Source organism: Biomphalaria glabrata, chromosome 4 (assembly GCF_947242115.1).
Source record: "Biomphalaria glabrata chromosome 4, xgBioGlab47.1, whole genome shotgun sequence".
NCBI lineage: Eukaryota > Metazoa > Mollusca > Gastropoda > Planorbidae > Biomphalaria > Biomphalaria glabrata.
The window spans coordinates 36570145-36598122 of record NC_074714.1 but is presented as its reverse complement, the minus strand read 5'-3'; the positions used below and the strand labels follow the sequence as shown (position 1 = coordinate 36598122).

The window sequence follows — 27978 nt, the reverse complement described above, 5'->3', positions numbered from 1 at the left end:
AGCTTCACAAAACTAATAGCGATTTTCCTACTGGGGCCGCTAAAAATTAAAGTGAAAATAGAAAACAAAATACATTTTCAAAATTATGTTTCTTCCATTTATTAAAAGGCTCAATTTCCTCTTCTACATAAAATACAAATAAAAAGTTATTACAGTCTTGGACCAACAGATGACAAGGCTGTAACATGTATTGAGTATGGAATATAGAGACTATAAAAGCAAAGATCAAACAAATTAGTGCATTAATAAAAACATTGTCATGACCATGATTTCATATTATTTACACTAGTGAAATAATTAATCATCTTCTCAAAGCAGTTACAACTGATCTCGTCATGCTGCCTGGTCTGCTGAAGATTTACTTGAATGGAATGAGAGACCTAGCTGTGTGTATGTTGGAATTTTTCTTCCAATAAAATGAACACTCTGTCTGAACGTATAAGTTTTAAATAAATATTTTTATATAAATACTTATGACAAATAGCTATGATGCCCGACAGACAATTAGAACTAAAACGTTCCCGAGCAGACGACAACGCCGTCATTTAGAAAGTTAATAGCAAACTATTAGGTCATCATCATAGCAACATAAAAGTCTGTAATCGACATTTCAACTCAGACAATGCCTCAATATTATATATAGCGTAAATAGCGTAAATTCAATAGTTAATTATATGTATGAGCTGGTAATACTTAATATACAGAAATTGAAATAAGGAATTTTAAAAGAAAATGTTGATCCTGCCAACAGAAAGTCAGTCTAAAACATTAGTACACTAGTTACCATAGCAATCGCCATATTCCATCGACAAACACTACAGCCCCGTCATAGAAATGATCAACAATTTGTTTTTCAATACAATACTGGCCGTCAATGTGTTGGGCCTCAACGAAGACGTAAATGGTGTGTGTTCTCATTTGTTAAAAGGTTTCCCCGATACAAACACAGACACGAGTGTCCATCATAAGATAACACAACATCTTTTTTTGGGATTCTCGTCGAGACCTGCGGCAATACTCTCTTGCTGGACTCTCCTGGTCAGCAGGCCAAACAACTTTTTCCACAGAATGATCTCATCAGAGTTGCTTGGCAGTTCAAGCAAAGCTTGGACGTAGAGGGGAAACATAGTCTCAAAATCCTGGAACATATAAAACATTATCTTAAAGTCCTGGACCACATAAAGTCTGTCTGTCTGTCTTTGCTATAGTCAGTAGAAGTGTTCCTGTCTATCTCCAAAGACAAAAAAATCTCAGTGTATATGTTTCTATAAAACTAATTCATTTACCTTAAAATACTGGACGGTAACAGGCGGCTCCTGGTCGATATGGTATCTAGCTATGTTTCCAAGGTAATTGTTGAACTCTATGGGATCCTTCAAATGCCTGACCATGTCGTCAATCGTGTTGGGGACCGCGACGCTCAGGTGGATAAACCAGCGGCACATCACAGGAGGATCTTCGTTCTGGTCGGGTGGTTGCTTGAGAACGATTCTGGACCTCATGTTGGGGACATGGTCCAATAACCTAAACATATCAAGTGTATTTCATAAACCTAGGAGTAAACACTGTTTTGTCTAAAAGAAAAGTTTTGAAGAAAGTTTCTGATCCTTGAACCATTTTTACTTTGGGGAATGCGAAGTCTGTCTGTCGAGTACAAACTTATAACACGTTATTTCTCCCATTTCCCATTGTCGGAAAAGTTGAAAGTCTACACACTTATTCATGGTTCCTAACAAAACATAATCAATTGAAAAATTAACCTATTAGGCAATCAAATGGTTTAACTAAATTTTGTTTTTAATAGAAAGGGAAATAAATCTTATGTGACTCATCTGGACGCATCCATTGTCTTCCGGGCCAGAATGAGCCATATATACATTTGCTAGGAAAATTGGCAGAAAAAAAATAAATACCTTCCACCAGTGCTTTAAAAAAAAAAATATGGGTGCCGGTACTCAGTGATGGATTGCCTAAATTTAACTACTAATACATTAATAATTAAAGTTAAAATACTAGAAATGTAATAATTTTTTCCACACATTGAGAAAGGTGCCGGTACGCCATACCGGTGCCTACCGTCACAATAAAAGCACTGCCTTCCACCTACAAAGCCTAAGGTGTTTTTCTTTGAATAAAAAAAGCAAGATAAAATTACCAAACAGGAAGTGCTGTGGTGAGCAGGGTGTCAGGACATGGCGCTGTTATCAACAATAGATGCCTTAGCTGGCTTGGTCAATTCCAAGAATGCCAAAAGTGAATTCTGCAAGACATTTTGTAGTATGATCTAACAGAAGGCAGGAGAGCCGCTGGTCGTCCACTTTTAAGGTATACTGATGTATGCAAACGCGACATGAAGCTCTTAAAAATCGACACTAACAGCACTAGATAGATCCAAATACAAAGCAATCCTAAAGGAAGGGTTCCGTAGTTCAGATGCCATTCATAAAGAAGTTGAAAGAAGGGTGAAAGTGCAACAGCACTTGGTGATGCCCAACCTGCGACCGCAGCTGTGTATCAGGGATTGACCTCTTTAGTCATACAAGAAGTTGCAAAGGGAAAAGATTGTCTCTTGAGACGTCGAATGCAACAGTAATAGATATCCTAGTTATCGGTGTTCATGATCATCCTGTGAGTGTGGGCCTCAAATCTTCCTCTTGCAAAAGCCCAGGACAGAAACCCTGTGTAAGGCACTTGTGGCTTCCCAAACCTGTCGAAACGGAAATAAGAAAGTCAGGGGCAGTAAGTCGAAACATGAACCAGCTGGACAGAGGCCATTCTTGAGTGTGCTAAAATAGCTCTATTAGGCCTGGTCAGTCTGCACCACGGGGAGGCCGGCCAGAGCGATTTATGATCCAGCACTCGAACCATTTTTACAAAGCTTATTCCAATTCACTCTGTCTGGTTCAATTTTTGTACATTTTTTCTCCCAAACCCATTATTGGATCAAGATGAAACTTTTCACAATTAATTGTTGTACCTTACAAAACATGAATCAATAAAAAAAAATTACCCAGAACATTAACCATTTAGCTAATTAATCATAATTAATTCTTTTGTTTGGTATCGAAAAGGAAAATAAATACTAATTGAGAGATATAGCTTTTTATGTGGAGTTATTTCCTTTATTATGTTTTGTACTCGTTTTTTTTCCCACAACCAATTTTCGGATCAAGTTGAAATTTTGCAGAATTATTCATATGCGATGACAATACATACATCAATAAAGAAAAGGTATGGCTGACATTTTCTCTCAGGGTTTCAAAAGAGAATAGAATATTGACCACACACAAAAATCCCCCACTAAAACAAATGCTGAACAAGGCAGTGTGTGTGATTCTTATTAGAGGACGAGCCGTGTGGTATCCGTCACTAATGTTTCAGTTTTAGATCCAAAGTTTTAGATTTTAACTGGTTTTGTGTCTCCCCTCCCCCCCCCCCCCCCCCCCCCAAAAAAAAAAAAAAAGGAAATTCAGCCCAATAAGCTTCGCTCACCCTAAAATGTTATTACCGAAACAGTTATTTTTAACGTTTTTGTTGGCAGAGAGAGAGAGAGTTAGGGCCCTTGTACTTTGTCCTGTCTCTGTGTTGAAACCTTTCAAAGTATTTTCTTTACTCACCAAGACAGCAGCTTGATCCCAGAGGCCTTACGTTGTGCGTCCGTCAAACCGTAAACTCGAGTCCATGAAGCATGGAGCATTTCTTTTTCTCTGGTGAATCAAAAGTAAACAAGAAAAAAAACATTTAAAAAATACTTGGAGGGAAGAAGAGGGGAATCTTGGTGAATGTTTACATGATCGTTTTTTTTTAAATGTATAAAAATGTTCACTCAGGGCTCGAGCCCTCAAAAGGACTAATTCAGCTTACACCATCACATCTGTCAAGTAAGATTTCTGTCCCTTGTTCAAAGTACCAAACAAAATAATTAATAATCAATAGTTTATAAACTAATTGTTTAATTTTTTAAAAAATGATTCTTGTATTGTCAGATAAAAAAAAATAATTATGCAAAATTTCAGAAATAATTGGTACAAACTTTTTACCATACCGACTGACAGGGAGATTGAGTTGATGTAAGCTTTGTCAAAAGAAGTCATCTATGTGATGTACAAAATGTGGTTGATGCAGTGTTATAGTATATTTCTAAGTCAGTATTTTAAAAAAATGTGATTTATACAGAAATTGGAATGTGTTATATATTCAGTGTTTCAATATGTGACTTATGCAGTTTTCAAAATGTGATTTGTGCTGTGTAGAAATGTTTCCTATAGCCAGTGTTTAAAATTTGTGTTATGCAGTTTACAAAAATGTGATTTATGCTGTGTTACAATGTTTCACTTAGTCAGTGTTACAAAGTATGATGCATGTAGTTTTCAAAAATGTGATAAAGGGTGTATTTGTTCAATAACTTTATCTTCGGTGTGGTCAATGGCGAACTAGAAATTCATAGCTAGCATCGATAAAAACATTTAATTTGTTAATTATTGTTATATCACTGAGTCTCTAGGTGTAAATAAAAAATAGTTATATAATAAACCAGTAGTATTCCTAGTACATTGGGACGTGAGAAAACGAAGGCAAAATCTCATTACGATCTGAATAGTCGTGTGAAGTAGAAACATTGGGATATGTTGAATGGATGTTATTTAATCGTGTGAAGTACAAACATTGGGATATGTTGAATGGATGTTATTTAATCGTGTGAAGTACAAACATTGGGATATGTTGAATGGATGTTATTTAATCTTGTGAAGTACAAACATTGGGATATGTTGAATGGATGTTATTTAATCGTGTGAAGTACAAACATTGGGATATGTTAAATGGATGTTATTTAATCGTGTGAAGTAAAAACATTGGGATATGTTGAATGGATGTTATTTAATCTTGTGAAGTACAAACATTGGGATATGTTGAATGGATGTTATTTAATCTTGTGAAGTAAAAACATTGGGATCTTCTTATCTTATATAATACAGACGTTACTTCAAAAAAGAAGATGATTACGTCCTACGCGTCATGCATTTAGTCATGCATATTAACCAATGACTTAAATTCTGCCAAGTCACTGGTTTTCCTGGCTAGCTCAGGCAACCCATTCCATGCTCTAATAGCACTAGGGAAGAAGGAGTATTTGTACAAATTTGTCCTAGCATATGGGACGAGGAATGTGCCTTTATCTTTGTGTCTTTCAGAGTATTTTATTAAATTTTGTTTTTGTATTTGAAGATTATGGTTCAGTGTTTTATGTATGATTGCTACTTTACTTTTGAGCCTTCTGTCCTGAAGGCTTTCTAAATTTAGTGATTTTACTAAAGGTGTTACTCTAGTCAAATGTGAATATTCGTTTGTTATGAATCTCACTGCTCTATTTTGTGTCTGTTCCAGTTTCTTAATGTTTTCTTGAGTTGAGGGGTCCCAAACGGAGGATGCATATTCTATTATTGGCCTAACCAAGGTTAAGTAACATTTTAGTTTTATGTTCTTATTTGATTTATAGAAATTTCTTTTAATAAATCCTAATGCTTTGTTTGATTTTTTTGTAGTTTCATCAATATGTGGATTCCATGATAGTTTTTCATTTATTATAACACCTAGGTATTTTGCGTTTTTAGTCTGTGATACTGGTTTGCCATGAATAAGATAAATGGAATTAATTTGTTTTAGTTTTTTTGTTACTCTTAACAACTGACATTTTTCTGGGTGGAAAGACATGCTCCAATTTGATTCCCATTTCTGTAATTCATCTAATTCTCTTTGTAAAATATCTGTGTCTTGTGTTGTTTTTATTGTTCTATATATTATGCAATCGTCTGCAAATAATCTGACTTTTGTTCCTGAACTAATGCAATTTGGTAAATCATTTATGTAAATTAAAAATAGTAGTGGACCCAAGACTGTACCTTGAGGTACACCTGAGTTTACTGTTATCGGTGTTGATTTAGAGCCATTTATTATTACAGTTTGTTCTCTCCCTATCAGAAAGTCTTTAATCCACTGATGCAGTGGACCATTAATGCCGAAATATTTTAATTTTTTAAGCAAACTATGGTGGTGAACTTTGTCAAAAGCCTTAGAAAAATCTAGTAAGATAGCATCTATTTGTTCACTATTATCTAAACCTTTTGAAAAATCATCAATTAGTCCTATTAGTTGTGTTTCACATGATCTATATTTCCTAAAGCCATGTTGGTATGGTGTGAGGACATTATGTTTGTCTAAGTGGTTTATGATGTTGCTACATATTATGTGTTCTAGGATTTTACATGTGATGCTGGTAAGTGATACTGGTCTGTAGTTCCATGGGTCACATTTTTCTCCTTTTTTAAATAGGGGGGTGACATTAGCTTCTTTCCAGTCCTTTGGTACTCTGCCCTGGTTAAGTGAAGCCTGAAAGAGTATTTTGAACACTGGGGCTAGCTCATTACTTAGTTCTTTGAGTAATCTAGCTGGAATACCATCATGTCCAGAAGCTTTATTTGGTTTGGTGTTGGCTAATAGTTTTTGAATTCCATTTTCTTGTACTACTATATCTTCTATGTTGTCTACTTGGTTCAAATTCAGTAATATGTCTTTGTCTCCTGGGGCTGAGAATGCTGATGCAAAGTATTTGTTTAGAATGTTTGCTTTAGTTTCATTATCATTATGTTTTATGTTATGTTCATCTTTTAATGGCGCTACGCCTGTTGTTTCCATTTTCTTAGACTTAATGTATGACCAAAGGTTTTTGTTGTTATCTTTAGATATTACATTGTTTATGTATTCACTCTGCAGCTGTCTGCTTACTTTTTGGGTTAAGTGTTTAATTTTTATATACTTTTTGTAAACTCTTTCTGCATTAGTTTCTTTAAATTTTCTATAGAGGTTTTCCTTCTGTTTACAAAGCTTCTTTAGTCTATTATTAAACCAGCATTTATTTATTTTGTTTGATGTGTATTTAGTTGGTATATGATTTTCTATTATGCTTTTAAGATGGTTTTTAATGAAATTCCAGAGGTCATCGACTGGTTGGTTAATGTCTTTTTCTAATAAGAATGTTTGTTGAAAGTTTAGTGCAGCTTGGTGTAGTTGTGTTAGGTTACATTTATTCCAGAGTAAGATTTTTCTTTTGGGTTTTGTATTGGCTACTGCTTTTATCTGACTGTGTATTTTTATGATCTCATGGTCTGATAGACCAGGGATAATTTCATAATCAACTACTAATCCAGGTCTGTTGGTTAAGAAGAGATCTAATGTGTTGTTTAATCTAGTTGGCTTTTTAATGATTTGATCTAAACTTAGGTTGTGTAAAGTTTCTATGAAAAGCTCATTTATGTCCTTAAGGTTTTGATGTTTATCTATGGTTAGTGTTTTCCAATTTATATCAGGTAGGTTGAAATCACCCATAATCCAAAAAACTGCATTTTTATTTGTCTCTTTAAGTGTAGTAATCTGATTACATAGTTCCTGCATGTATTCTAAACTAGAATTTGGTGGTCTGTAAATGCTGCCTATTATTAGGGATGTTGAGGTGGTATTAATTTTACAAAATGTTGATTCTATATTTTGAATATGTTGATATGTTGATATGGGATATGTTGAATGGATGTTATTTAATCGTGTGAAGTAAAAACATTGGGATATGTTGAATGGATGTTATTTAATCTTGTGAAGTAAAAACATTGGGATATGTTGAATGGATGTTATTTAATCTTGTGAAGTACAAACATTGGGATATGTTGAATGGATGTTATTTAATCTTGTGAAGTACAAACATTGGGATATGTTGAATGGATGTTATTTAATCGTGTGGAGTACAAACATTGGGATATGTTGAATGGATGTTATTTAATCTTGTGAAGTACAAACATTGGGATATGTTGAATGGATGTTATTTAATCGTGTGAAGTAAAAACATTGAAATATGTTGAATGGATGTTATTTAATCGTGTGAAGTACAAACATTGGGATATGTTGAATGGATGTTATTTAATCGTGTGAAGTACAAACATTGGGATATGTTGAATGGATGTTATTTAATCGTGTGAAGTAAAAACATTGGGATATGTTGAATGGATGTTATTTAATCGTGTGAAGTACAAACATTGGGATATGTTGAATGGATGTTATTTAATCTTGTGAAGTACAAACATTGGGATATGTTGAATGGATGTTATTTAATCGTGTGAAGTACAAACATTGGGATATGTTGAATGGATGTTATTTAATCGTGTGAAGTACAAACATTGGGATATGTTGAATGGATGTTATTTAATCGTGTGAAGTACAAACATTGGGATATGTTGAATGGATGTTATTTAATCGTGTGAAGTACAAACATTGGGATATGGTGAATGGATGTTATTTAATCGTGTGAAGTACAAACATTGGGATATGTTGAATGGATGTTATTTAATCTTGTGAAGTACAAACATTGGGATATGTTGAATGGATGTTATTTAATCGTGTGAAGTACAAACATTGGGATATGTTGAATGGATGTTATTTAATCGTGTGAAGTAAAAACATTGGGATATGTTGAATGGATGTTATTTAATCGTGTGAAGTACAAACATTGGGATATGTTGAATGGATGTTATTTAATCGTGTGAAGTACAAACATTGGGATATGTTGAATGGATGTTATTTAATCGTGTGAAGTAAAAACATTGGGATATGTTGAATGGATGTTATTTAATCGTGTGAAGTACAAACATTGGGATATGTTGAATGGATGTTATTTAATCGTGTGAAGTACAAACATTGGGATATGTTGAATGGATGTTATTTAATCTTGTGAAGTACAAACATTGGGATATGTTGAATGGATGTTATTTAATCGTGTGAAGTACAAACATTGGGATATGTTGAATGGATGTTATTTAGTCGTGTGAAGTACAAACATTGGGATATGTTGAATGGATGTTATTTAATCGTGTGAAGTACAAACATTGGGATATGTTGAATGGATGTTATTTAATCGTGTGAAGTACAAACATCGGGATATGTTGAATGGATGTTATTTAATCGTGTGAAGTAAAAACATTGGGATATGTTGAATGGATGTTATTTAATCGTGTGAAGTACAAACATTGGGATATGTTGAATGGATGTTATTTAATCTTGTGAAGTACAAACATTGGGATATGTTGAATGGATGTTATTTAATCGTGTGAAGTACAAACATTGGGATATGTTGAATGGATGTTATTTAATCGTGTGAAGTACAAACATTGGGATATGTTGAATGGATGTTATTTAATCGTGTGAAGTACAAACATTGGGATATGTTGAATGGATGTTATTTAATCGTGTGAAGTACAAACATTGGGATATGTTGAATGGATGTTATTTAATCGTGTGAAGTACAAACATTGGGATATGTTGAATGGATGTTATTTAATCTTGTGAAGTACAAACATTGGGATATGTTGAATGGATGTTATTTAATCGTGTGAAGTACAAACATTGGGATATGTTGAATGGATGTTATTTAATCGTGTGAAGTACAAACATTGGGATATGTTGAATGGATGTTATTTAATCGTGTGAAGTACAAACATTGGGATATGTTGAATGGATGTTATTTAATCGTGTGAAGTACAAACATTGGGATATGTTGAATGGATGTTATTTAATCGTGTGAAGTAAAAACATTGGGATATGTTGAATGGATGTTATTTAATCGTGTGAAGTACAAACATTGGGATATGTTGAATGGATGTTATTTAATCGTGTGAAGTACAAACATTGGGATATGTTGAATGGATGTTATTTAATCTTGTGAAGTACAAACATTGGGATATGTTGAATGGATGTTATTTAATCGTGTGAAGTACAAACATTGGGATATGTTGAATGGATGTTATTTAGTCGTGTGAAGTACAAACATTGGGATATGTTGAATGGATGTTATTTAATCGTGTGAAGTACAAACATTGGGATATGTTGAATGGATGTTATTTAATCGTGTGAAGTACAAACATCGGGATATGTTGAATGGATGTTATTTAGTCGTGTGAAGTACAAACATTGGGATATGTTGAATGGATGTTATTTAATCTTGTGAAGTACAAACATTGGGATATGTTGAATGGATGTTATTTAATCGTGTGAAGTACAAACATTGGGATATGTTGAATGGATGTTATTTAATCTTGTGAAGTACAAACATTGGGATATGTTGAATGGATGTTATTTAATCGTGTGAAGTACAAACATTGGGATATGTTGAATGGATGTTATTTAATCGTGTGAAGTAAAAACATTGGGATATGTTGAATGGATGTTATTTAATCGTGTGAAGTACAAACATTGGGATATGTTGAATGGATGTTATTTAATCGTGTGAAGTGCAAACATTGGGATATGTTGAATGGATGTTATTTAGTCGTGTGAAGTACAAACATTGGGATATGTTGAATGGATGTTATTTAATCTTGTGAAGTACAAACATTGGGATATGTTGAATGGATGTTATTTAATCTTGTGAAGTACAAACATTGGGATATGTTGAATGGATGTTATTTAATCGTGTGAAGTACAAACATTGGGATATGTTGAATGGATGTTATTTAGTCGTGTGAAGTACAAACATTGGGATATGTTGAATGGATGTTATTTAATCGTGTGAAGTACAAACATTGGGATATGTTGAATGGATGTTATTTAATCGTGTGAAGTACAAACATCGGGATATGTTGAATGGATGTTATTTAGTCGTGTGAAGTACAAACATTGGGATATGTTGAATGGATGTTATTTAATCTTGTGAAGTACAAACATTGGGATATGTTGAATGGATGTTATTTAATCGTGTGAAGTACAAACATTGGGATATGTTGAATGGATGTTATTTAATCTTGTGAAGTACAAACATTGGGATATGTTGAATGGATGTTATTTAATCGTGTGAAGTACAAACATTGGGATATGTTGAATGGATGTTATTTAATCGTGTGAAGTAAAAACATTGGGATATGTTGAATGGATGTTATTTAATCGTGTGAAGTACAAACATTGGGATATGTTGAATGGATGTTATTTAATCGTGTGAAGTGCAAACATTGGGATATGTTGAATGGATGTTATTTAGTCGTGTGAAGTACAAACATTGGGATATGTTGAATGGATGTTATTTAATCTTGTGAAGTACAAACATTGGGATATGTTGAATGGATGTTATTTAATCGTGTGAAGTACAAACATTGGGATATGTTAAATGGATGTTATTTAATCTTGTGAAGTACAAACATTGGGATATGTTGAATTGATGTTATTTAATCGTGTGAAGTACAAACATTGGGATATGTTGAATGGATGTTATTACTTCAAAATCGGGTGTTTATTAGGTAGGTCTAGTCTTTAACAAGAAAAAATACATTTTTAAAAAAAAAGACAGTACCTCCATTATACAAATTCAAATGAAATGTAAACAAAAGACATTATTGAAGAAAACATTTTGGTCAAGCCGGGTCTCGAACTCATGCTCCAGCACCGTCAACTCAGTGAACCTAAGTCTCTATCCAATAGGCCAGAGCTTTCATGTATGTCATTGTTTTAGTGGCACTTTCATTGAATAGACTTCTAGAACTAGATCTAGATTTAGACTGCTAATTTAGAACTCTTAAAGTCTAGATTTAGATTTACGTAAAAACACAAGCAAATCTTAGATAATCTATAAATAAACTTAATGCAACTTTAAATTTAATAAACAATTTAGTTATCGATACACAACGGCTGACTACGACATTTTTTTTCTTAATAATTAATACATTGTTAGATAACAACAAACAACAATGGAACATTTTTTACCTCGCCAATCCATTCCCCCCCCATTCCGAGAAAGAATAACACTCAATTACATCGGACAATCTTGTCTGGACCACTTGAGAAAGGAGATGGGGTGACTGAAGGGGGTTCAAATCGCTTATCTGGGTAAATGTTATCACGATTATTTTTTAATGAATTTATAAAACTAGAAGGTGAACGACCACAGCACCCGCCATTTGATAGATGGTTTTATAGTTATCTATAGTTAGTTTCAAATATAAATGGGACTAATTCAACTTGTACCACCACATCAGTCAATTACAATTTTGTTCCCTTGTTCGATACCAAATAAAATAATAAATTAATTAACTAATTGTTTTTTTTATTGATTCTTGTTTTGTCAGGTAAAAGAATTAACTGTGCACAATTTCAGCTTGATCCCAGATTGGGTGTCTGAGAAGTAACGTGTACAAACTTTTTACCAGACAGACAGAGTGAGTTAATATAAGCTTTGTGATAGCAGACAATCGCATAGCGTTCATTAGCAAATGCTTGCGCTATATATAGATCTAATTGGTGTTAGATGGCCGCACAAAAATCTCATACTGAAGTCTCCCAACAAAACTGCAAGAAATCAAATAGCGCTGGGTTGAGTATACAATGTGAAGAACAGCAGACAACATTGCTAGACACGTTCTAGACTGGAACCGATGACACTATAAGCAATGAGTCGTCTTAGAAAGATATCTTTGGTTAATCGTTGAATTGTGCAGAATTGTATAAAATTTTAAAAAAAGTAAGTAAACAAAAACTTTCGCAATGGGCGGTCTGTAGGGCAAATGATGTAATGGTCATCGGTTTTAAAAGTCCACTAACGAAAGTGTAATGTGGCCAGCACAAAGACCAACCGCCTTTACTTCCCTAATGCATGTCAGGTATCGATTAGAGTTGGAAAAATCGGGGGTGTCCTAAAAATTCAAAACGTTAAAAATCCCAGTCTTCATCGAAATTCGAAGCAAGCGTTCAGAATTATACAATTCAGCCCCAAACCCACAATAGCACAGAAGAGCTAAATATATTTGTTTTAACTTTTTTCGGGGACATTTGTGGGTTCTGAGGTGAATGCAAGAGGCTGTCCCCATCCATTTAGATTCCTTTTTGGTTTCAGGAGTAGAAGTAAGTATTAGGAAGATCTATCTAAAAAATAAACTTACTTTATTGTCATTTCAGTGATCAGACATCGAGCTTCTTCTTCTGTACTTCCTCTGTAGGAACGAAAGATAATATTATACCTACCTATCTATCTATCTATCTATCTATCTATCTATCTATCTATCTATCTATCTATCTATCTATCTATCTATCTATCTATCTATCTATCTATCTATCTATCTATCTATCTATCTATCTATCTGTCTATCTGTCTGTCTATATACCTATCTATCTATCTATCTATCTATCTATCTATCTATCTATCTATCTATCTATCTATCTATCTATCAATCTATCTATCTATCTATCTTTCTTTCTATCTTTCTATCTATCAATAGCGCACACCGAACAGGAGCTTCATCTTGCAATCAATGAATTTAATAAGGCTGATGTGTCGTTTGGTTTATCTGTCAACCTCAGGAAAAGGAATAAGCCCAGCAGCGCTTTTGGTTACCTTCAAATGAAAGTAGGGCGGAATGGGCCTCTTCCCTTACCAAAGAAAATTAATGTCTACAAAACAGTGCACCAATTTATTGTAAGGTTGGGACACTTGGGTGCTCTCCAGAAGCTCTCTAGTGCTCCTCAAACGATTCCATCAAAGGTGCATTCTCTCCATAATGGGCATACGCTGCCTAGACTATCTCACAAATACCCATATTCAGCCAGAGGCTTGTGGGGTCAGTATAGAAGAACTACCTACAATTCGACAGTTGCGCTGGATGGAATACCTATCCAGTATGTAGGATGACCGCATTCAAGCTTAGAGGAGAAGTGCGTAAAGAGGTGCCCCTGGAAGCGATATAAAGATCAAATAAGGCACCTTCATGCTCTCACTGGTAAAGAGGTTAGCAGATAGCAGCAGAGGGACTCTGACAGAGACAGCTGGTGAGCGCTCACGAATGTCACCTGATACTCATTAGATAAACACATGATGATCCCTGCTAACGAAAGGCGCAGACGACGAAAAGAAAACTTCAAAAACTTAAACTTATAAAACTTACCCCCCCCCCGGACAACGGCTTTGCGTGATCATGTGACATAGTACACTCTAATATCCAAAATAAAAAAAACACACATATCTATCGGTCTGTCTGTCTTATACAAAGATACTTGAAACCTACAATGATAGTTCTATAAACTTTACCTATCCATCATGCCAGAAATAGATCTTCTTAGACGAGCGATTTTGTTATCCTAGAAACAAATATTCAAAGCAATGTTTATGTGTCAACTATTAATTAAAAGATAGACACAACTGAGTTATTTACAAGACAATAACAAATGAAGAACTTGAATTGAATTACAAAGTGGCAACAGAAGTACTTAGATCTATTGTTCTCAACACTTTTTTAAGTGGCCGAAAGTTTTGTGTGGTCTGTCTGCCCGTCCGTCCGCCGTCTGCTACACTCACATCTGACAAACTAAAAAAGTTATAGAAAATACGATCTCACGATATTGTGCAAAAGTTTTGGTGTCACTTTTGTTTTATGAAAGCTATGAACAGTTTTGTTTCCAAACACAAGCCCATTGGTGATTTTAGTTTTGTGTTGTCTGACTGTCGGTCTACCACGATTATACAGAAATAAACTAAAAAAAGAAATTGAAAAGATGATTTTTCATTTAGGAAAAAAAAATCTGAATATTAATCAGAAATCTCAATATCGAAAGTTAAGTTTGTTTTCAATCAAAAACTCCAAAGAGATTCTTTGACATCGCACAACTTTTATTTCATTTCGTTTTCTTACCAAAAGGTTAAAAGGTCACATTATTGATAATAGGTTGCCCATTTTTTTTTTCAATTGAAAAGAAGTGCCAAGTAAAATTCTTTGCAATTTTATTACTTTAAACAATCAAAAGAACAATATGGCTTGAATATTCATTGTCCATGGGCGGATTCGGGGGGGGGCTATGATTTTGTGTTATAAGACAAACTCCCTATGTAATATTATTTTTATTTTTTTTTGCAGTAGTATTTTTCCATTGTTTGCTATTTGTCGTTTAATGATTGTAATAATATATCAATTATTATTATAATGTATTTTATAATTGTGCATCACACATAACAATGCAAGACAAGAGCAAAGAAATTATACGACAGCTCACAAGATAAATACTTTTATTATTTAGAGCATAGTTTCACTTCAGCATTACACGTGAAGATTGTGTAAGAAGGTTTGTAAGATCTGGATCAATAAACCTGTTTACTGGAACACTAAGGTAAATAGACTAGAAAATAGACTAGAAAATAGACTAGAAAATAGACTAGAAAATAGACTAGAAAATAGACTAGAAAATAGACTAGAAAATAGACTAGAAAATAGACTAGAAAATAGACTAGAAAATAGACTAGAAAATAGACTAGAAAATAGACTAGAAAATTGGAACATTAAGGAATAGACAGTAACAGTTGACGTGACAGTTTTCCTGAAACTACGTTAAAAAAAGTGCATTATTTAAAATCCAAATAAGTATATGAAAATAATAAATAAAACTTTACAAAATCTGAACAAATATTTTTGATGTTTTAAATCTTTAAATAACTGTCTAGATTTTTTTTTTAAAAGGCAAAAGAAAAATCAATGTATTGGTATGAAAATAAAAATCGTCTCTTTTTCTGAAATAATTATATTACAATCACAACGATAGAAATAGAAACCCCTTTAAAAGCGCCATTAGAATGTGTTTTTTTTTTAAGGAATTTAAATTTAAAAAAAAGAAATAAAGCAATAAATGTTAAACAAAACAAAGTCAATTCGTTGAAGTTCAAACAAAAAATCTCCAATGTACCTGAGGGACAAGCAGGGAAGAGCCTCTTTTAGAAGAACTCGGGCTTGGCATTTGATGTTGGAACTTTGGTTCCCACTTGCTCACAACTTCTCTGGTTTTCTTTGTTAGAGAGAGACAGTTTGTGTTGGCTTTCACATTGAACATTGTATGGTACTAAACGCAATGATTAGGTTCTTGGTGCAACGTAATTCAATGCTTTCAACTAGTTGAAGTCTTTTTTAATGCTGATTTGCGCTATTTTATTGCTCATTTTAAGGATACTACTTTCAGGGGAATATGTACTGTTTAAGGCTAATTTGTTCAATTTTAATGTTTACAAATTTAACATGTCCCATTTTAATGACAATTCGTACAAATATTATTCTCATTAGCTCAATATCAATTGTACTGTGCAATACATGTAGGAATATAAATCTAAACATCCCAATCTGTAGAATTTCAAGGTTAATTATAAAGTTTTTTTTTTTTTTTAATTCACTCTGTCTGTCTGGTTGTAAGTTTGTACACGCTATTTCCACCACACCCAGTCTTGGATCAAGCTGAAATTTTGCACAATTATTTATTGTACCTAACAAAACAAGAGTATACAAAAATATAACCAGTTAGTTAATTAATTATTAGTAATTAATTATTTTGTTTGGCATCGAAAAAGCGAAATAAATTGTACTTGATTGATGTGATGGTATAAGTTGAATAAGTTCCCTTTATACTTTGTGTCGTCGTATAAAATTTTTAAACTAACAATAGCTATAAAACCTTATATTTTCAAAAGCATTTCTCTGGCACAGTGGTTAGTGTAATGTCTTGAGGAGGCTTGAGACCTCGAGCTCGAATTCAAGTCGTACAACTTTTTTTTTATAAATACATTTAAAAAGCGATCACGGGAACCTTCACATAGATCCCCCCCTCCTCCCCCCCCCCCAGCCTTTTTTTCCAAACTGGTCAAGACAAGTGATAGAATCATAGCTCATTGAAATTGGGCTAAACAAATATAATTTGCTAAATATATTTCTAAACGCACAGATTTATTTTTATGAGTCTAGCTCTGTACAAACCAAATTACATGACTGATCCAAACTAATGGATACAATTACACGGGGTATAAGCTTTGAAGTATTTGTTTTATGTTTTTTGTTTGTATTATTAAAATTATTACGCGAAGTATTCATACAAGATATGGAAGTCCTCTGCAAGATCGAGAAAATATTAAGTGTGACTCAGAAAAAAAAACCCGACTAAGACAGATTTTAGGAGTCAGTTACAGATATCGGGTAACAAACAAAGTAATCCTTTGCCAAGCTGGGAGTCGAGGTGACCGAGCGTCGAATGAAGCTCATTGGACAAGCTCTCCATCAAAATGAAGCACATACACCAAGAGTTGCAATGACATGAATGCCAATACAAGAAAAGGGCAAACGGGACGTTCTCTTATAAGCTGACTCCACATCTTCATGGAAGACCCCAGAACAGTGGACAACGGCTAAGATGAGGCTGCAGACGTTGCCTGAGTCATGTCTCTATGGAGAATACTTTCCGTCCAATGCGCCGAACTTATCGAGAAAATCTATGCCAAAGTCTAATTAAAGTCTAATTTGTGGATGATTAAACACGAATTAGCCAGGAAAACCAACGTTCATGACTAACATTCATCAGTAGATCGACACCTGAAATGCGTAGAACGTAATTATCTTCTTTTTTGAAGTAATGTCTGTACTATATCAGATAACTTAAAAGAACCTGGTGGGTCTCAAAGATACACTTCCGTAAATCTGGCACTGTTAGTAATTAGTATACACGTACAAATTAAACATTTGTATTTCGTCTGGTATCGATCTAATTCTTCAGATCTAGAATCTAGATTCTTAATCTTATTAGATGTAATAATCTATCAGTAAGTATTAGGCATAAAATATGATAAACAAAAGTAGATTACTCTAGATCTAGTTTTAGATCACGATCTAGTATAAAAAAAGATTTAAAATACTTTTTCCAATTAATAGAATATCTTGCTGTACAAATGACCAGGGTCAAATCAGGCAGTGTGTCTCTAGTGAGTCTGGTTGAACAGAATACATCTCAAAAGCATCTTCTCATTTACTTCATGATTAGTGTCTGTTTTTCACTAATACTTCCCTATTCTCAATTAGTTCAATAGTGGTGCAGTTCGATGTCTTAAAATCTCTTCAAAATGTATTAGTTAGATACTTTTTTTTGTATATGTAGCGGTACCTACATTTTAGCGGCCCACGAAAGGGAAAAGGCCGCTATTAGTTTTGTGCGTGTCGAGGCCTGTTTGTCCAAACACCCGTCCGTCTGTATGGTTTAAACATTAAAAAAAAACTAAAATATATTTTGCGAATACAATTTCATGAGGTTTTGCGTCAAAATGCTACACAATGCACTAAGACAGGTGATAGGATCATACTGCATTGAGACAAGTGATAGGATCAAAGCGCATTGAGACAAGTGATAGGATCATAGTGCATTGATACAAGTGATAGGATCAAAGAGTATTGAGAAAAGTGATAGGATCATAGTGCATTAAGACAGGTGATAGGATCATAGAGTATTGAGACAAGTGATAGGATCATAGTGCATTGAGACAAGTGATAGGATCATAGTGCATTAAGACAGGTGATAGGATCATAGAGTATTGAGACAAGTGATAGGATCATAGTGCATTGAGACAAGTGATAGGATCATAGTGCATTAAGACAGGTGATAGGATCATAGAGTATTGAGACAAGTGATAGGATCATAGCGTATTAAAACAAGTGATAGGATCATAGTGCATTGAGACAAGTGATAGGATCATAGTGCATTGAGACAAGTGATAGGATCATAGTGCATTGAGACAAGTGATAGGATCATAGTGCATTGAGACAGGTGATAGGATCATAGAGTATTGAGACAAGTGATAGGATCATAGAGTATTGAGACAAGTGATAGGATCATAGTGCATTGAGACAAGTGATAGGATCATAGTGCATTAAGACAGGTGATAGGATCATAGAGTATTGAGACAAGTGATAGGATCATAGCGTATTAAAACAAGTGATAGGATCATAGTGCATTGAGACAAGTGATAGGATCATAGAGTATTGTGACAAGTGATAGGATCATAGTGTATTGAGACAAGAGATAGAATCATAGAGTATTGTGACAAGTGATAGGATCATAGAGTATTGTGACAAGTGATAGGATCATAGCGCATTGTGACAAGTGATAGGATCATAGAGTATTGAGACAAGTGATAGGATCATAGAGTATTGAGACAAGTGATAGGATCATAGTGTATTGAGACAAGTGATAGGGTCATAGTGTATTGAGACAAGAGATAGAATCAAAGAGCATTGTGACAAGAGATAGGATCATAGCGAATTGAGACAAGAGATAGAATCATAGAGTATTGAGACAAGTGATAGGGTCATAGCGTATTGAGACAAGTGATAGGATCATAGTGTATTGAGACAAGAGATAGAATCATAGAGTATTGTGACAAGCGATAGGATCATAGCGTATTTAGACACTTGATAGGATAATAGTGAATTGAGACAAGAGATAGAATCATAGAGTATTGAGACAAGTGATAGAATCATAGTGTATTGAGACAAGTGATAGGATCATAGAGTATTGAGACAAGTGATAGGATCATAGTGCATTGAGACAAATGATAGGATCATAGTGCATTTAGACAAGTGATAGGATCATAGTGCATTTAGACAAGTGATAGGATCATAGAGTATTGAGACAAGTGATAGAATCATAGTGCATTGAGACAAATGATAGGATCATAGTGCATTGAGACAAATGATAGGATCATAGTGCATTGAGACAAGTGATAGGATCATAGTGCATTGAGACAGGTGATAGGATCATAGAGTATTGAGACAAGTGAAAGGATCATAGAGTATTGAGACAAGTGATAGGATCATAGAGTATTGAGACAAGTGATAGGATCATAGAATATTGAGACAAGTGATAGGATCATAGCGTATTGAGACAAGTGATAGGATCATAGTGCATTGAGACAGGTGATAGGATCATAGAGTATTGAGACAAGTGATAGTATCATAGAGTATTGTGACAAGTGATAGGATCATAGAGCATTGTGACAAGTGATAGGATCATAGAGTATTGAGACAAGTGATAGGATCATAGAGTATTGAGACAAGTGATAGGATCATAGTGTATTGAGACAAGAGATAGAATCATAGAGTATTGTGACAAGCGATAGGATCATAGCGTATTGAGACAAGTGATAGGATAGGATCATAGTGCATTGAGACAAGTGATAGGATCATAGTGCATTGAGACAAGTGATAGGATCATAGTGCATTGAGACAAGTGATAGGATCATAGCGCATTGAGACAAGTGATAGGATCATAGTGCATTGAGACAAGTGATAGGATCATAGTGCATTGAGACAAGTGATAGGATCATAGCGCATTGAGACAAGTGATAGGATCATAGTGCATTGAGACAAGTGATAGGATCATAGCGCATTGAGACAAGTGATAGGATCATAGTGCATTGAGACAAGTGATAGGATCATAGTGCATTGAGACAAGTGATAGGATCATAGTGCATTGAGACAAGTGATAGGATCATAGTGCATTGAGACAGGTGATAGGATCATAGAGTATTGAGACAAGTGATAGGATCATAGAGTATTGAGACAAGTGATAGGATCATAGTGCATTGAGACAAGTGATAGGATCATAGTGCATTTAGACAAGTGATAGGATCATAGTGCATTTAGACAAGTGATAGGATCATAGAGTATTGAGACAAGTGATAGGTTCATAGTGCATTGAGACAAATGATAGGATCATAGTGCATTGAGACAAATTATAGGATCATAGTGCATTGAGACAAGTGATAGGATCATAGCGCATTGAGACAAGTGATAGGATCATAGTGCATTTAGACAAGTGATAGGATCATAGAGTATTGAGACAAGTGATAGGATAGGATCATAGTGCATTGAGACAAGTGATAGGATCATAGTGCATTGAGACAAGTGATAGGATCATAGTGCATTGATACAAGTGATAGTATCATAGCGCATTGAGACAAGTGATAGGATCATAGTGCATTGAGACAGGTGATAGGATCATAGAGTATTGAGACAAGTGATAGGATCATAGAGTATTGAGACAAGTGATAGGATCATATTGCATTGAGACAAGTGATAGAATCATACAGCATTGTGACAAGTGATAGGATCATAGCGCATTGTGACAAGTGATAGGATCATAGTGTATTGAGACAAGTGATAGGATCATAGTGCATTGAGACAAATGATAGGATCATAGTGCATTGAGACAAATTATAGGATCATAGCGCATTGAGACAAGTGATAGGATCATAGTGCATTGAGACAAGTGATAGAATCATACAGCATTGTGACAAGTGATAGGATCATAGCGCATTGTGACAAGTGATAGGATCATAGTGTATTGAGACAAGAGATAGAATCATAGAGTATTGAGACAAGTGATAGGATCATAGCGCATTGTGACAAGTGATAAGATCATAGTGTATTGAGACAAGAGATAGAATCATAATGTATTGAGACAAGAGATAGAATCATAGAGTATTGAGACAAGTGATAGGATCATAGCGTATTGAGACAAGTGATAGGATCATAGTGTATTGAGACAAGAGATAGGATCATAGTGTATTGAGACAAGTGATAGGATCATAGTGCATTGAGACAAGTGATAGGATCATAGAGCATTGAGGCAAGTGATAGGGTCATAGTGTATTGAGACAAGTGATAGGATCATAGCGTATTGAGACAAGTGATAGGATCATAGTGCATTGAGACAAGTGATAGGATCATAGTGCATTTAGACAAGTGATAGGATCATAGTGCATTTAGACAAGTGATAGGATCATAGAGTATTGAGACAAGTGATAGGATCATAGTGCATTGAGACAAATGATAGGATCATAGTGCATTGAGACAAATGATAGGATCATAGTGCATTGAGACAAGTGATAGGATCATAGCGCATTGAGACAAGTGATAGGATCATAGTGCATTTAGACAAGTGATAGGATCATAGAGTATTGAGACAAGTGATAGGATAGGATCATAGTGCATTGAGACAAGTGATAGGATCATAGTGCATTGAGACAAGTGATAGGATCATAGTGCATTGAGACAAGTGATAGGATCATAGTGCATTTAGACAAGTGATAGGATCATAGTGCATTTAGACAAGTGATAGGATCATAGAGTATTGAGACAAGTGATAGGATCATAGTGCATTGAGACAAATGATAGGATCATAGTGCATTGAGACAAATTATAGGATGATAGTGCATTGAGACAAGTGATAGGATCATAGCGTATTGAGACAAGTGATAGGATCATAGTGCATTTAGACAAGTGATAGGATCATAGAGTATTGAGACAAGTGATAGGATAGGATTATAGTGCATTGAGACAAGTGATAGGATCATAGTGCATTGAGACAAGTGATAGGATCATAGTGCATTGATACAAGTGATAGGATCATAGCGCATTGAGACAAGTGATAGGATCATAGTGCATTGAGACAAGTGATAGGATCATAGCGCATTGAGACAAGTGATAGGATCATAGTGCATTGAGACAAGTGATAGGATCATAGTGCATTGAGACAAGTGATAGGATCATAGTGCATTGAGACAAGTGATAGGATCATAGTGCATTGAGACAGGTGATAGGATCATAGAGTATTGAGACAAGTGATAGGATCATAGAGTATTGAGACAAGTGATAGGATCATATTGCATTGAGACAAGTGATAGGATCATAGTGCATCGAGACAAGTGATAGGATCATAGCGCATTGAGACAAGTGATAGGATCATAGTGCATTGAGACAGGTGATAGGATCATAGCGCATTGAGACAAGTGATAGGATCATAGTGCATTGAGACAAGTGATAGGATCATAGTGCATTGAGAAAGCTAACAGCACGAAATAGCACTAAACGAAAACATTGGGTCAAAATATTTCTAATCGCACAGATTTATTGTTGTTGGTCTAGATATATTACAAATTTAGTTACATGACTAATCCAAAGTAATTGATACAATTATACTTTGTATAAGTTTTTTTTTTTTTAAAAGTATTTTAGTTTTTCTTTTTCCATGACCAAGGTCATGGCAAAAAATAACATTTAAAAACAGCGCTTAAATTTGAAGTCTGAACAAAAATCTGAAAAAAAAATTTTTTCTGAAAAAAAAAAGTATGAACAATATACTTATTTTGAAGTACAACCAATGAACGAGTATGTCTATCGGAATTATCGTTAAGAAATAGGTCAAGGAAAAGCAGAATCACTAAAAAAAAATTGCGTGTGAAAGAGAACATGTGTTTTACTTTATAAATAACTACTTATTCTATGGTGTTGTATATAAGGTACAGAACAGTGATTTATGTTTTGATTACATAGTAGAACCATGTTAGGATTAGTTGTCGCCCTCATTTGTTTGCAGACCTACAGTGTTAATGGTGATTTTTTTAACGCTCTATTTTAAAATATATTGTCTAGATCAGTGGTTCTCAGCCTGCGGATGGCGATCTCTTTGGGGGTCGATTGACGATTTGCCAGGGGTCGGCTAAGACCATCGAATACATGGATAGTTTGTGTCTATTTTGTCTATTGCCTTACGTGTAAAAATGTAAATTGTACAAACTTTTTTCCCATTGGAAGTTAGTAATTATTTTTATTGCCATTCTAGAATCGACGTTTTAGACAATTGAAACAGAATGATCTCAAACATTTGCAATGTAGCAGAAGAATTATTTTTAACAGTTTAAATTAATGTAAAATAATTTATGCCACAACGTTGCAATAGTGTGGAATCATAGATGTTATTTCAATGGTTACGTCGTGGCGAAATTAATAAGTCATTTCGTTTACGTTATTAATACACCATCGTTTAAGAGTAGGCTACATGTTATTGAAGGTAATAGTTTCATTATGGAAACCCTATGACAATGGTTCTAGCACGTATAACCGTTAAGAAAAGAAAATATAATGTCGATTGGTTTTACTTCAATAGTTTAAGCAGAAATTGAAAACTCCCAGTGCGTTATTTGTAACAAAGTTCTATAAGCCGAATCACTGTAGCCGAAATAAAGGCAACGTCATTTTGATACTTAACATCCGAGCATTGTCGACAGGGTAACCATTACTTTATGGACGCGATTTCAAAGCCAAGTTTCTCTTTTGCAAGCAACTCGAAATGATTACAGAAACATGTGTTGTTGTTTTTTGGTAAAGTAAATAAAATTTTATAAAAATATTAGTGGTGTCAACATAGATGGTGCTTCAATTTTGAAACTATGTTGTTCTGGATTTCAAAGTTTGGTAAAGAATGAGTCATAGAAAGTTATTGGAACTTACTGTATGATTCATGAACGAATATTAGTAACAAAGACACAGCTATAAAAATGACAAGAAATTAAACGGCTAACTGCATCGAAGAAATGTAACATGGCTCGATATTTCTGAAACAATCTGAATTGGCCAATTGGCAAACAAAAACTGAATTTAAAAAATAATTAGCATGTTGCCAAACTTATCTACTCTCTATGAGGACAATGAGAGTGAACATTACAAAGGGGGAAAAAATCTGAATGAGCATTTATGAATGCATGCGCACAAAATTTCATCCAACTTTCCAAATCTACCTAACATCCCGCTTGCTGCTTACACTTTCTAGAAGTTCATTCACAAAGTAGGTGTTTCGGAGACAGAGTTTATTGCACTCATTTATAGCGATGTAGAGAAAAAATATTTCTCTTTAATATCAATTACACAAATCAGGATCAAGTGTTTGCAGTCATATTCCGATATATATGGCCTCCTTCAGTCGCCAAGCGACTATGGATCATCTGATGGAAATAAGATGAATGCCTGGGCATTAGTTAGCTGTGGTTGGAACGATGTCTCCCACACATCAGTTTCCCCCTCTCAACGCAGCTGATGTATCCAAAGGAACGGCAGTGCCGATACAGTTTGGGTTCAGAGGCATCGCAGGTTCTGCCAGGGTGTAGCACTGGGTGCTACAAACTGCCTTAGGGTCGCCAGCTCCTGATTTTTCCTCAAAGTAGACTCCCGGAGCCTTTCCCATGATTGAGTATAGCTGCAAGGCAACAGAGGTTTGAATTCAGCGTTTTCCTTTTCCTAGGTGGGTAGCCAGCCATGGCTAACGAGCCCCTCCTGCCCGAAGCCTACTGGTTAAGGCACCAGTTTCTCGCTTTTGCCCCTTCTTCTGTTAATGATAACAGCTCCGCCGGACTCAATATCTGAGCCACACGTGAAGGCCAGAAGTTGGACTGGTTGTCAGAGGCTATTTGAGACGCATGCCAAAGTGAAGCATTTTATAGGAAGTGGGGTGCTTACATCCATTACCACTTCCGGCTATGACAACCTTGCGGAACCATAAGATGAGCACATTTCTCATATCCTATGAACTCGAAGAACTCCAATCTTCGCTTTAAAAAGCCGGCCGTATACGTGTCATGGGTAGGTTTGGTCAGTTGCAGATACAACTCTCTGCTTTTTGTCATACTTAAAAGATGTCCATACATTCCGAATAGAGACTTTTAAAGAGCTAATGGTAAACTGACAAACCCAACTTGAGCACATTGACATATGACATTTATTTGCAAGTCAAAACTACAGTAACACGTGTCATTTGCTGTTACAGGGGCGTGTCCACATATCATCACAAGGGCTGAATGGGGGGCGAGACAACCTAATGGTGAGTGGTTTCTGACCAACCCGGTTCAGTACGCTTTCATCCACCATTCAGCTGGACCTGACTGTCACGATAGAGCAACTTGCCAGGCTCAAGTGAAAATCTTCCAGAATTATCATATGGACACACACGGTAAGGAAATAGAATAAAATGTTCACCTTAAACATTGTGGTAGGTTGATGACACAAATCAAAAGACATTTCTCTTTAAGCCCGTCTCATCATCATCTGTCTTTTGTGGAAATATAGGCCCTAAGTAAAAACTCGCCACTCTCAACGATCTTTTGCTAGTTTAGTGACTCCCCTGCTCTTTTCTTTCCTCGCGGCGTCATCTAGTTATTCTAGTTCACTGCGTCTCATGGGTTTTTTTTGGTCTTCCTCTGCGTCTTGTGCCCTGGGGGTTCCACTCTAAGGCCTGTCTAGCTCTGTTGTTTGCATTTCTTAGGGTGTGACCAATCCACCCCCACTTTGTCTCTAAGATCTGCTCCTCTATATTTCTATGTCCACCCATCTCCCACGGTTCGGTGTTTTCTGCTTTGTTATACCATTGCATGTTCCTTAAGCAGTTCTGTTTTTAAATACCATACGCAAAAATAATTTTAAAAAAATGATATATATCTTCCTAATCCTTTACATGAATGAAATATTTATATGTTTTTTTAATTCAAGACAAATTAACACATAACGATGCACACATAATAATTAATTAATAACCATTAATATTGATTATTTAATTCGATAAAAAATATTTTACAATTATTCACCTGGCACCTGATGTCAAAGCAATATTTTCTTTCAGGCTGGCCTGACATTGGTTACACTTATGTCATTGGTGGTGACGGTTCTGTCTTTGAGGGCCGTGGATGGGATAAAGTAGGGGCCCATACATTGAACTACAACAGTGTTGGCTATGGTAAGTACTTGTTTCTATTTATTTGTTAAACAGCTCTTGTCCAGCGTCTACTTTTATTTACAAATAACACTCGATATTACAAATAATGTTAAGCTATTTCAGTCATTTGTTAAACTATTTCAGTCATTTGTTTCAAACAAAAATGTTGTGATGGAAAAACAGGATTTAGGTGGAGAAGAGAAACAGAAAAGAGAGAGAGAGAGAGACAAAGAGAGAGAGACAAAGAGAGAGAAACAAATAGAGAGACAAAAAGAGAGAAACAAAAAGAGAGAGAGAGAGACAAAAAGAAAGAGACAAAAGGAAGAGAGACAGGGAGAAAATAGTAAGAGACAAAGATAGAGAGAGACAAAGAGAGAGAGAGAGAGACAAAAAGAGAGAGACAAAGGGAGAGAGACAGAGTGAGAAATAGAGACAAAGACAGAGATTGAGAGACAAAAAGAGTGAGAGAGAGACAAAGAGAGCACCTTGCACTTATAAAGAATGTGTTCTAACATTTCCTAATCTTCCTGGTACTGTCAACATTGGGAATCAAAGATTTCACGGGTCGTAGCATTATAGGCACACAATGGACCGCATTTACCAATCGTAATCAAATGCTCCTTCAGTCACATGCACCACCATCTTACGACCTAATTTGAATCAAACATGGATATCACGTGACCGTAGGTGTTTTATCCAAAGACATCACGTGCTCGTTCTTTTTGGTGTGTCTGAAAAGTGACCCTATTGGCTTGCTTGACCCATTCTGTCTAGTTGCAACCTCACGTCTTACCTCTTTGAGTTCTTCCATCCTGTACTGCTGTGATCCCAGCCTTTGTACTAAATGGAATGTACGTTATCAGTAAAGTATAATGTTGTTTCTCAATGTCTTAATAGCTTTGTTTCTTGCAATTAAAATGTTTAATGAATTACATAATTAGTTGAAATTCTAACACTGTGGCATATTCTTGTCTATTAGGTTTCTGTATGATCGGTACCTTCACGAGCCACATGCCAACTGCAGCCGCACAGCAAGCAGTCAAAGACTTGATCGACTGCGGGGTTCAGCTTGGCAAGATCAAGCGCGAATACACCCTCAGAGGTCATCGAGACATGCCTGGCTCAAGCACCGAGTGTCCTGGCACCATGCTGTGGAATGCAATCAAACATTGGCCCCACTATTAGATCTGACTAGGTGATGGTCATAGTTGAGTTTGTGTTAGTCAAAGCTGACTAGGTGATGGTCATAGTTGACTTGGTGTTGCTCATAATAAATAAAATCAATTGTTGTTTTGAACATGTGTTCCTTTGTGCACCTCATGGTTATTATTTGTCCACGTTTCGAAGAAATTCTTCATTTTGCTCATTACTATTTCAATAAATTGTTATGATGAAGCTTCTATAGCTTTGTTGTTTGTCATCAGAAAATGTTGTATTTGGTGTAGAGTTAAAGGGAAATGCATGCTCTTTTTTTATAACCCAAAATAACGTTTATAAAATTAAACATTAATTAAATGAGGTCAAATCAACGATGGTATCGTCGATTAGAAAGGAGAGAAAGAGTTAATT

General features: G+C 35.1%; 2 protein-coding genes across 4 annotated transcripts; one reads left to right on the top strand and one right to left on the bottom strand.

Annotated features, from left to right (window-relative positions):
- Window positions 1–83: 83 nt before the first annotated feature.
- On the bottom strand, window positions 84–17869 carry LOC106073907 (uncharacterized). 3 transcript variants are annotated; one of them, XM_056028138.1, is made up of 7 exons: window positions 17681–17869; window positions 15748–15846; window positions 14105–14154; window positions 12963–13013; window positions 3618–3707; window positions 1287–1524; window positions 84–1139 (listed from the first exon to the last, which is right to left on the bottom strand). In XM_056028138.1, exons 2-7 carry the CDS (start codon window positions 15796–15798, stop codon window positions 963–965), a joined length of 657 nt encoding a protein of 218 aa, XP_055884113.1. In that variant the 5' UTR covers window positions 15799–15846; window positions 17681–17869; the 3' UTR covers window positions 84–962. The 3 variants fall into 3 exon arrangements, with proteins under 3 accessions (XP_055884113.1, XP_055884112.1, XP_013090040.1); XM_056028137.1 differs by having other exon boundaries at window positions 15748–15900; window positions 17732–17869; XM_013234586.2 differs by having other exon boundaries at window positions 17732–17869.
- A 5274-nt stretch (window positions 17870–23143) lies between these two features.
- LOC106073908 (peptidoglycan-recognition protein SC2-like) lies at window positions 23144–27809 on the top strand. The gene is made up of 4 exons (XM_013234588.2): window positions 23144–23260; window positions 25468–25650; window positions 26317–26430; window positions 27389–27809. The coding sequence occupies exons 1-4, from the start codon at window positions 23209–23211 to the stop codon at window positions 27592–27594; spliced, it is 555 nt and encodes a 184-aa protein (XP_013090042.2). The 5' UTR covers window positions 23144–23208; the 3' UTR covers window positions 27595–27809.
- The last annotated feature ends 169 nt before the right edge of the window (window positions 27810–27978 follow it).

What these genes read in the sequence shown, in the direction of transcription:
- LOC106073907 (XM_056028137.1), bottom strand. Translation starts at nt 15,891, where the DNA reads ATGTTCAATGTGAAAGCCAACACAAACTGTCTCTCTCTAACAAAGAAA. An exon ending in ATTTCTGGCATGATGGATAG is followed by an intron (nt 13,014 to 14,104) that starts GTAAAGTTTATA and finishes TCGTTCCTACAG; the next exon opens with AGGAAGTACAGAAGAAGAAG. An exon ending in TTACCGTCCAGTATTTTAAG is followed by an intron (nt 1,140 to 1,286) that starts GTAAATGAATTA and finishes TATATGTTCCAG; the next exon opens with GATTTTGAGACTATGTTTCC.
- LOC106073908 (XM_013234588.2), top strand. Translation starts at nt 23,209, where the DNA reads ATGTTAGGATTAGTTGTCGCCCTCATTTGTTTGCAGACCTACAGTGTT. An exon ending in GCAGACCTACAGTGTTAATG is followed by an intron (nt 23,261 to 25,467) that starts GTGATTTTTTTA and finishes TTGCTGTTACAG; the next exon opens with GGGCGTGTCCACATATCATC. An exon ending in TTATCATATGGACACACACG is followed by an intron (nt 25,651 to 26,316) that starts GTAAGGAAATAG and finishes ATTTTCTTTCAG; the next exon opens with GCTGGCCTGACATTGGTTAC.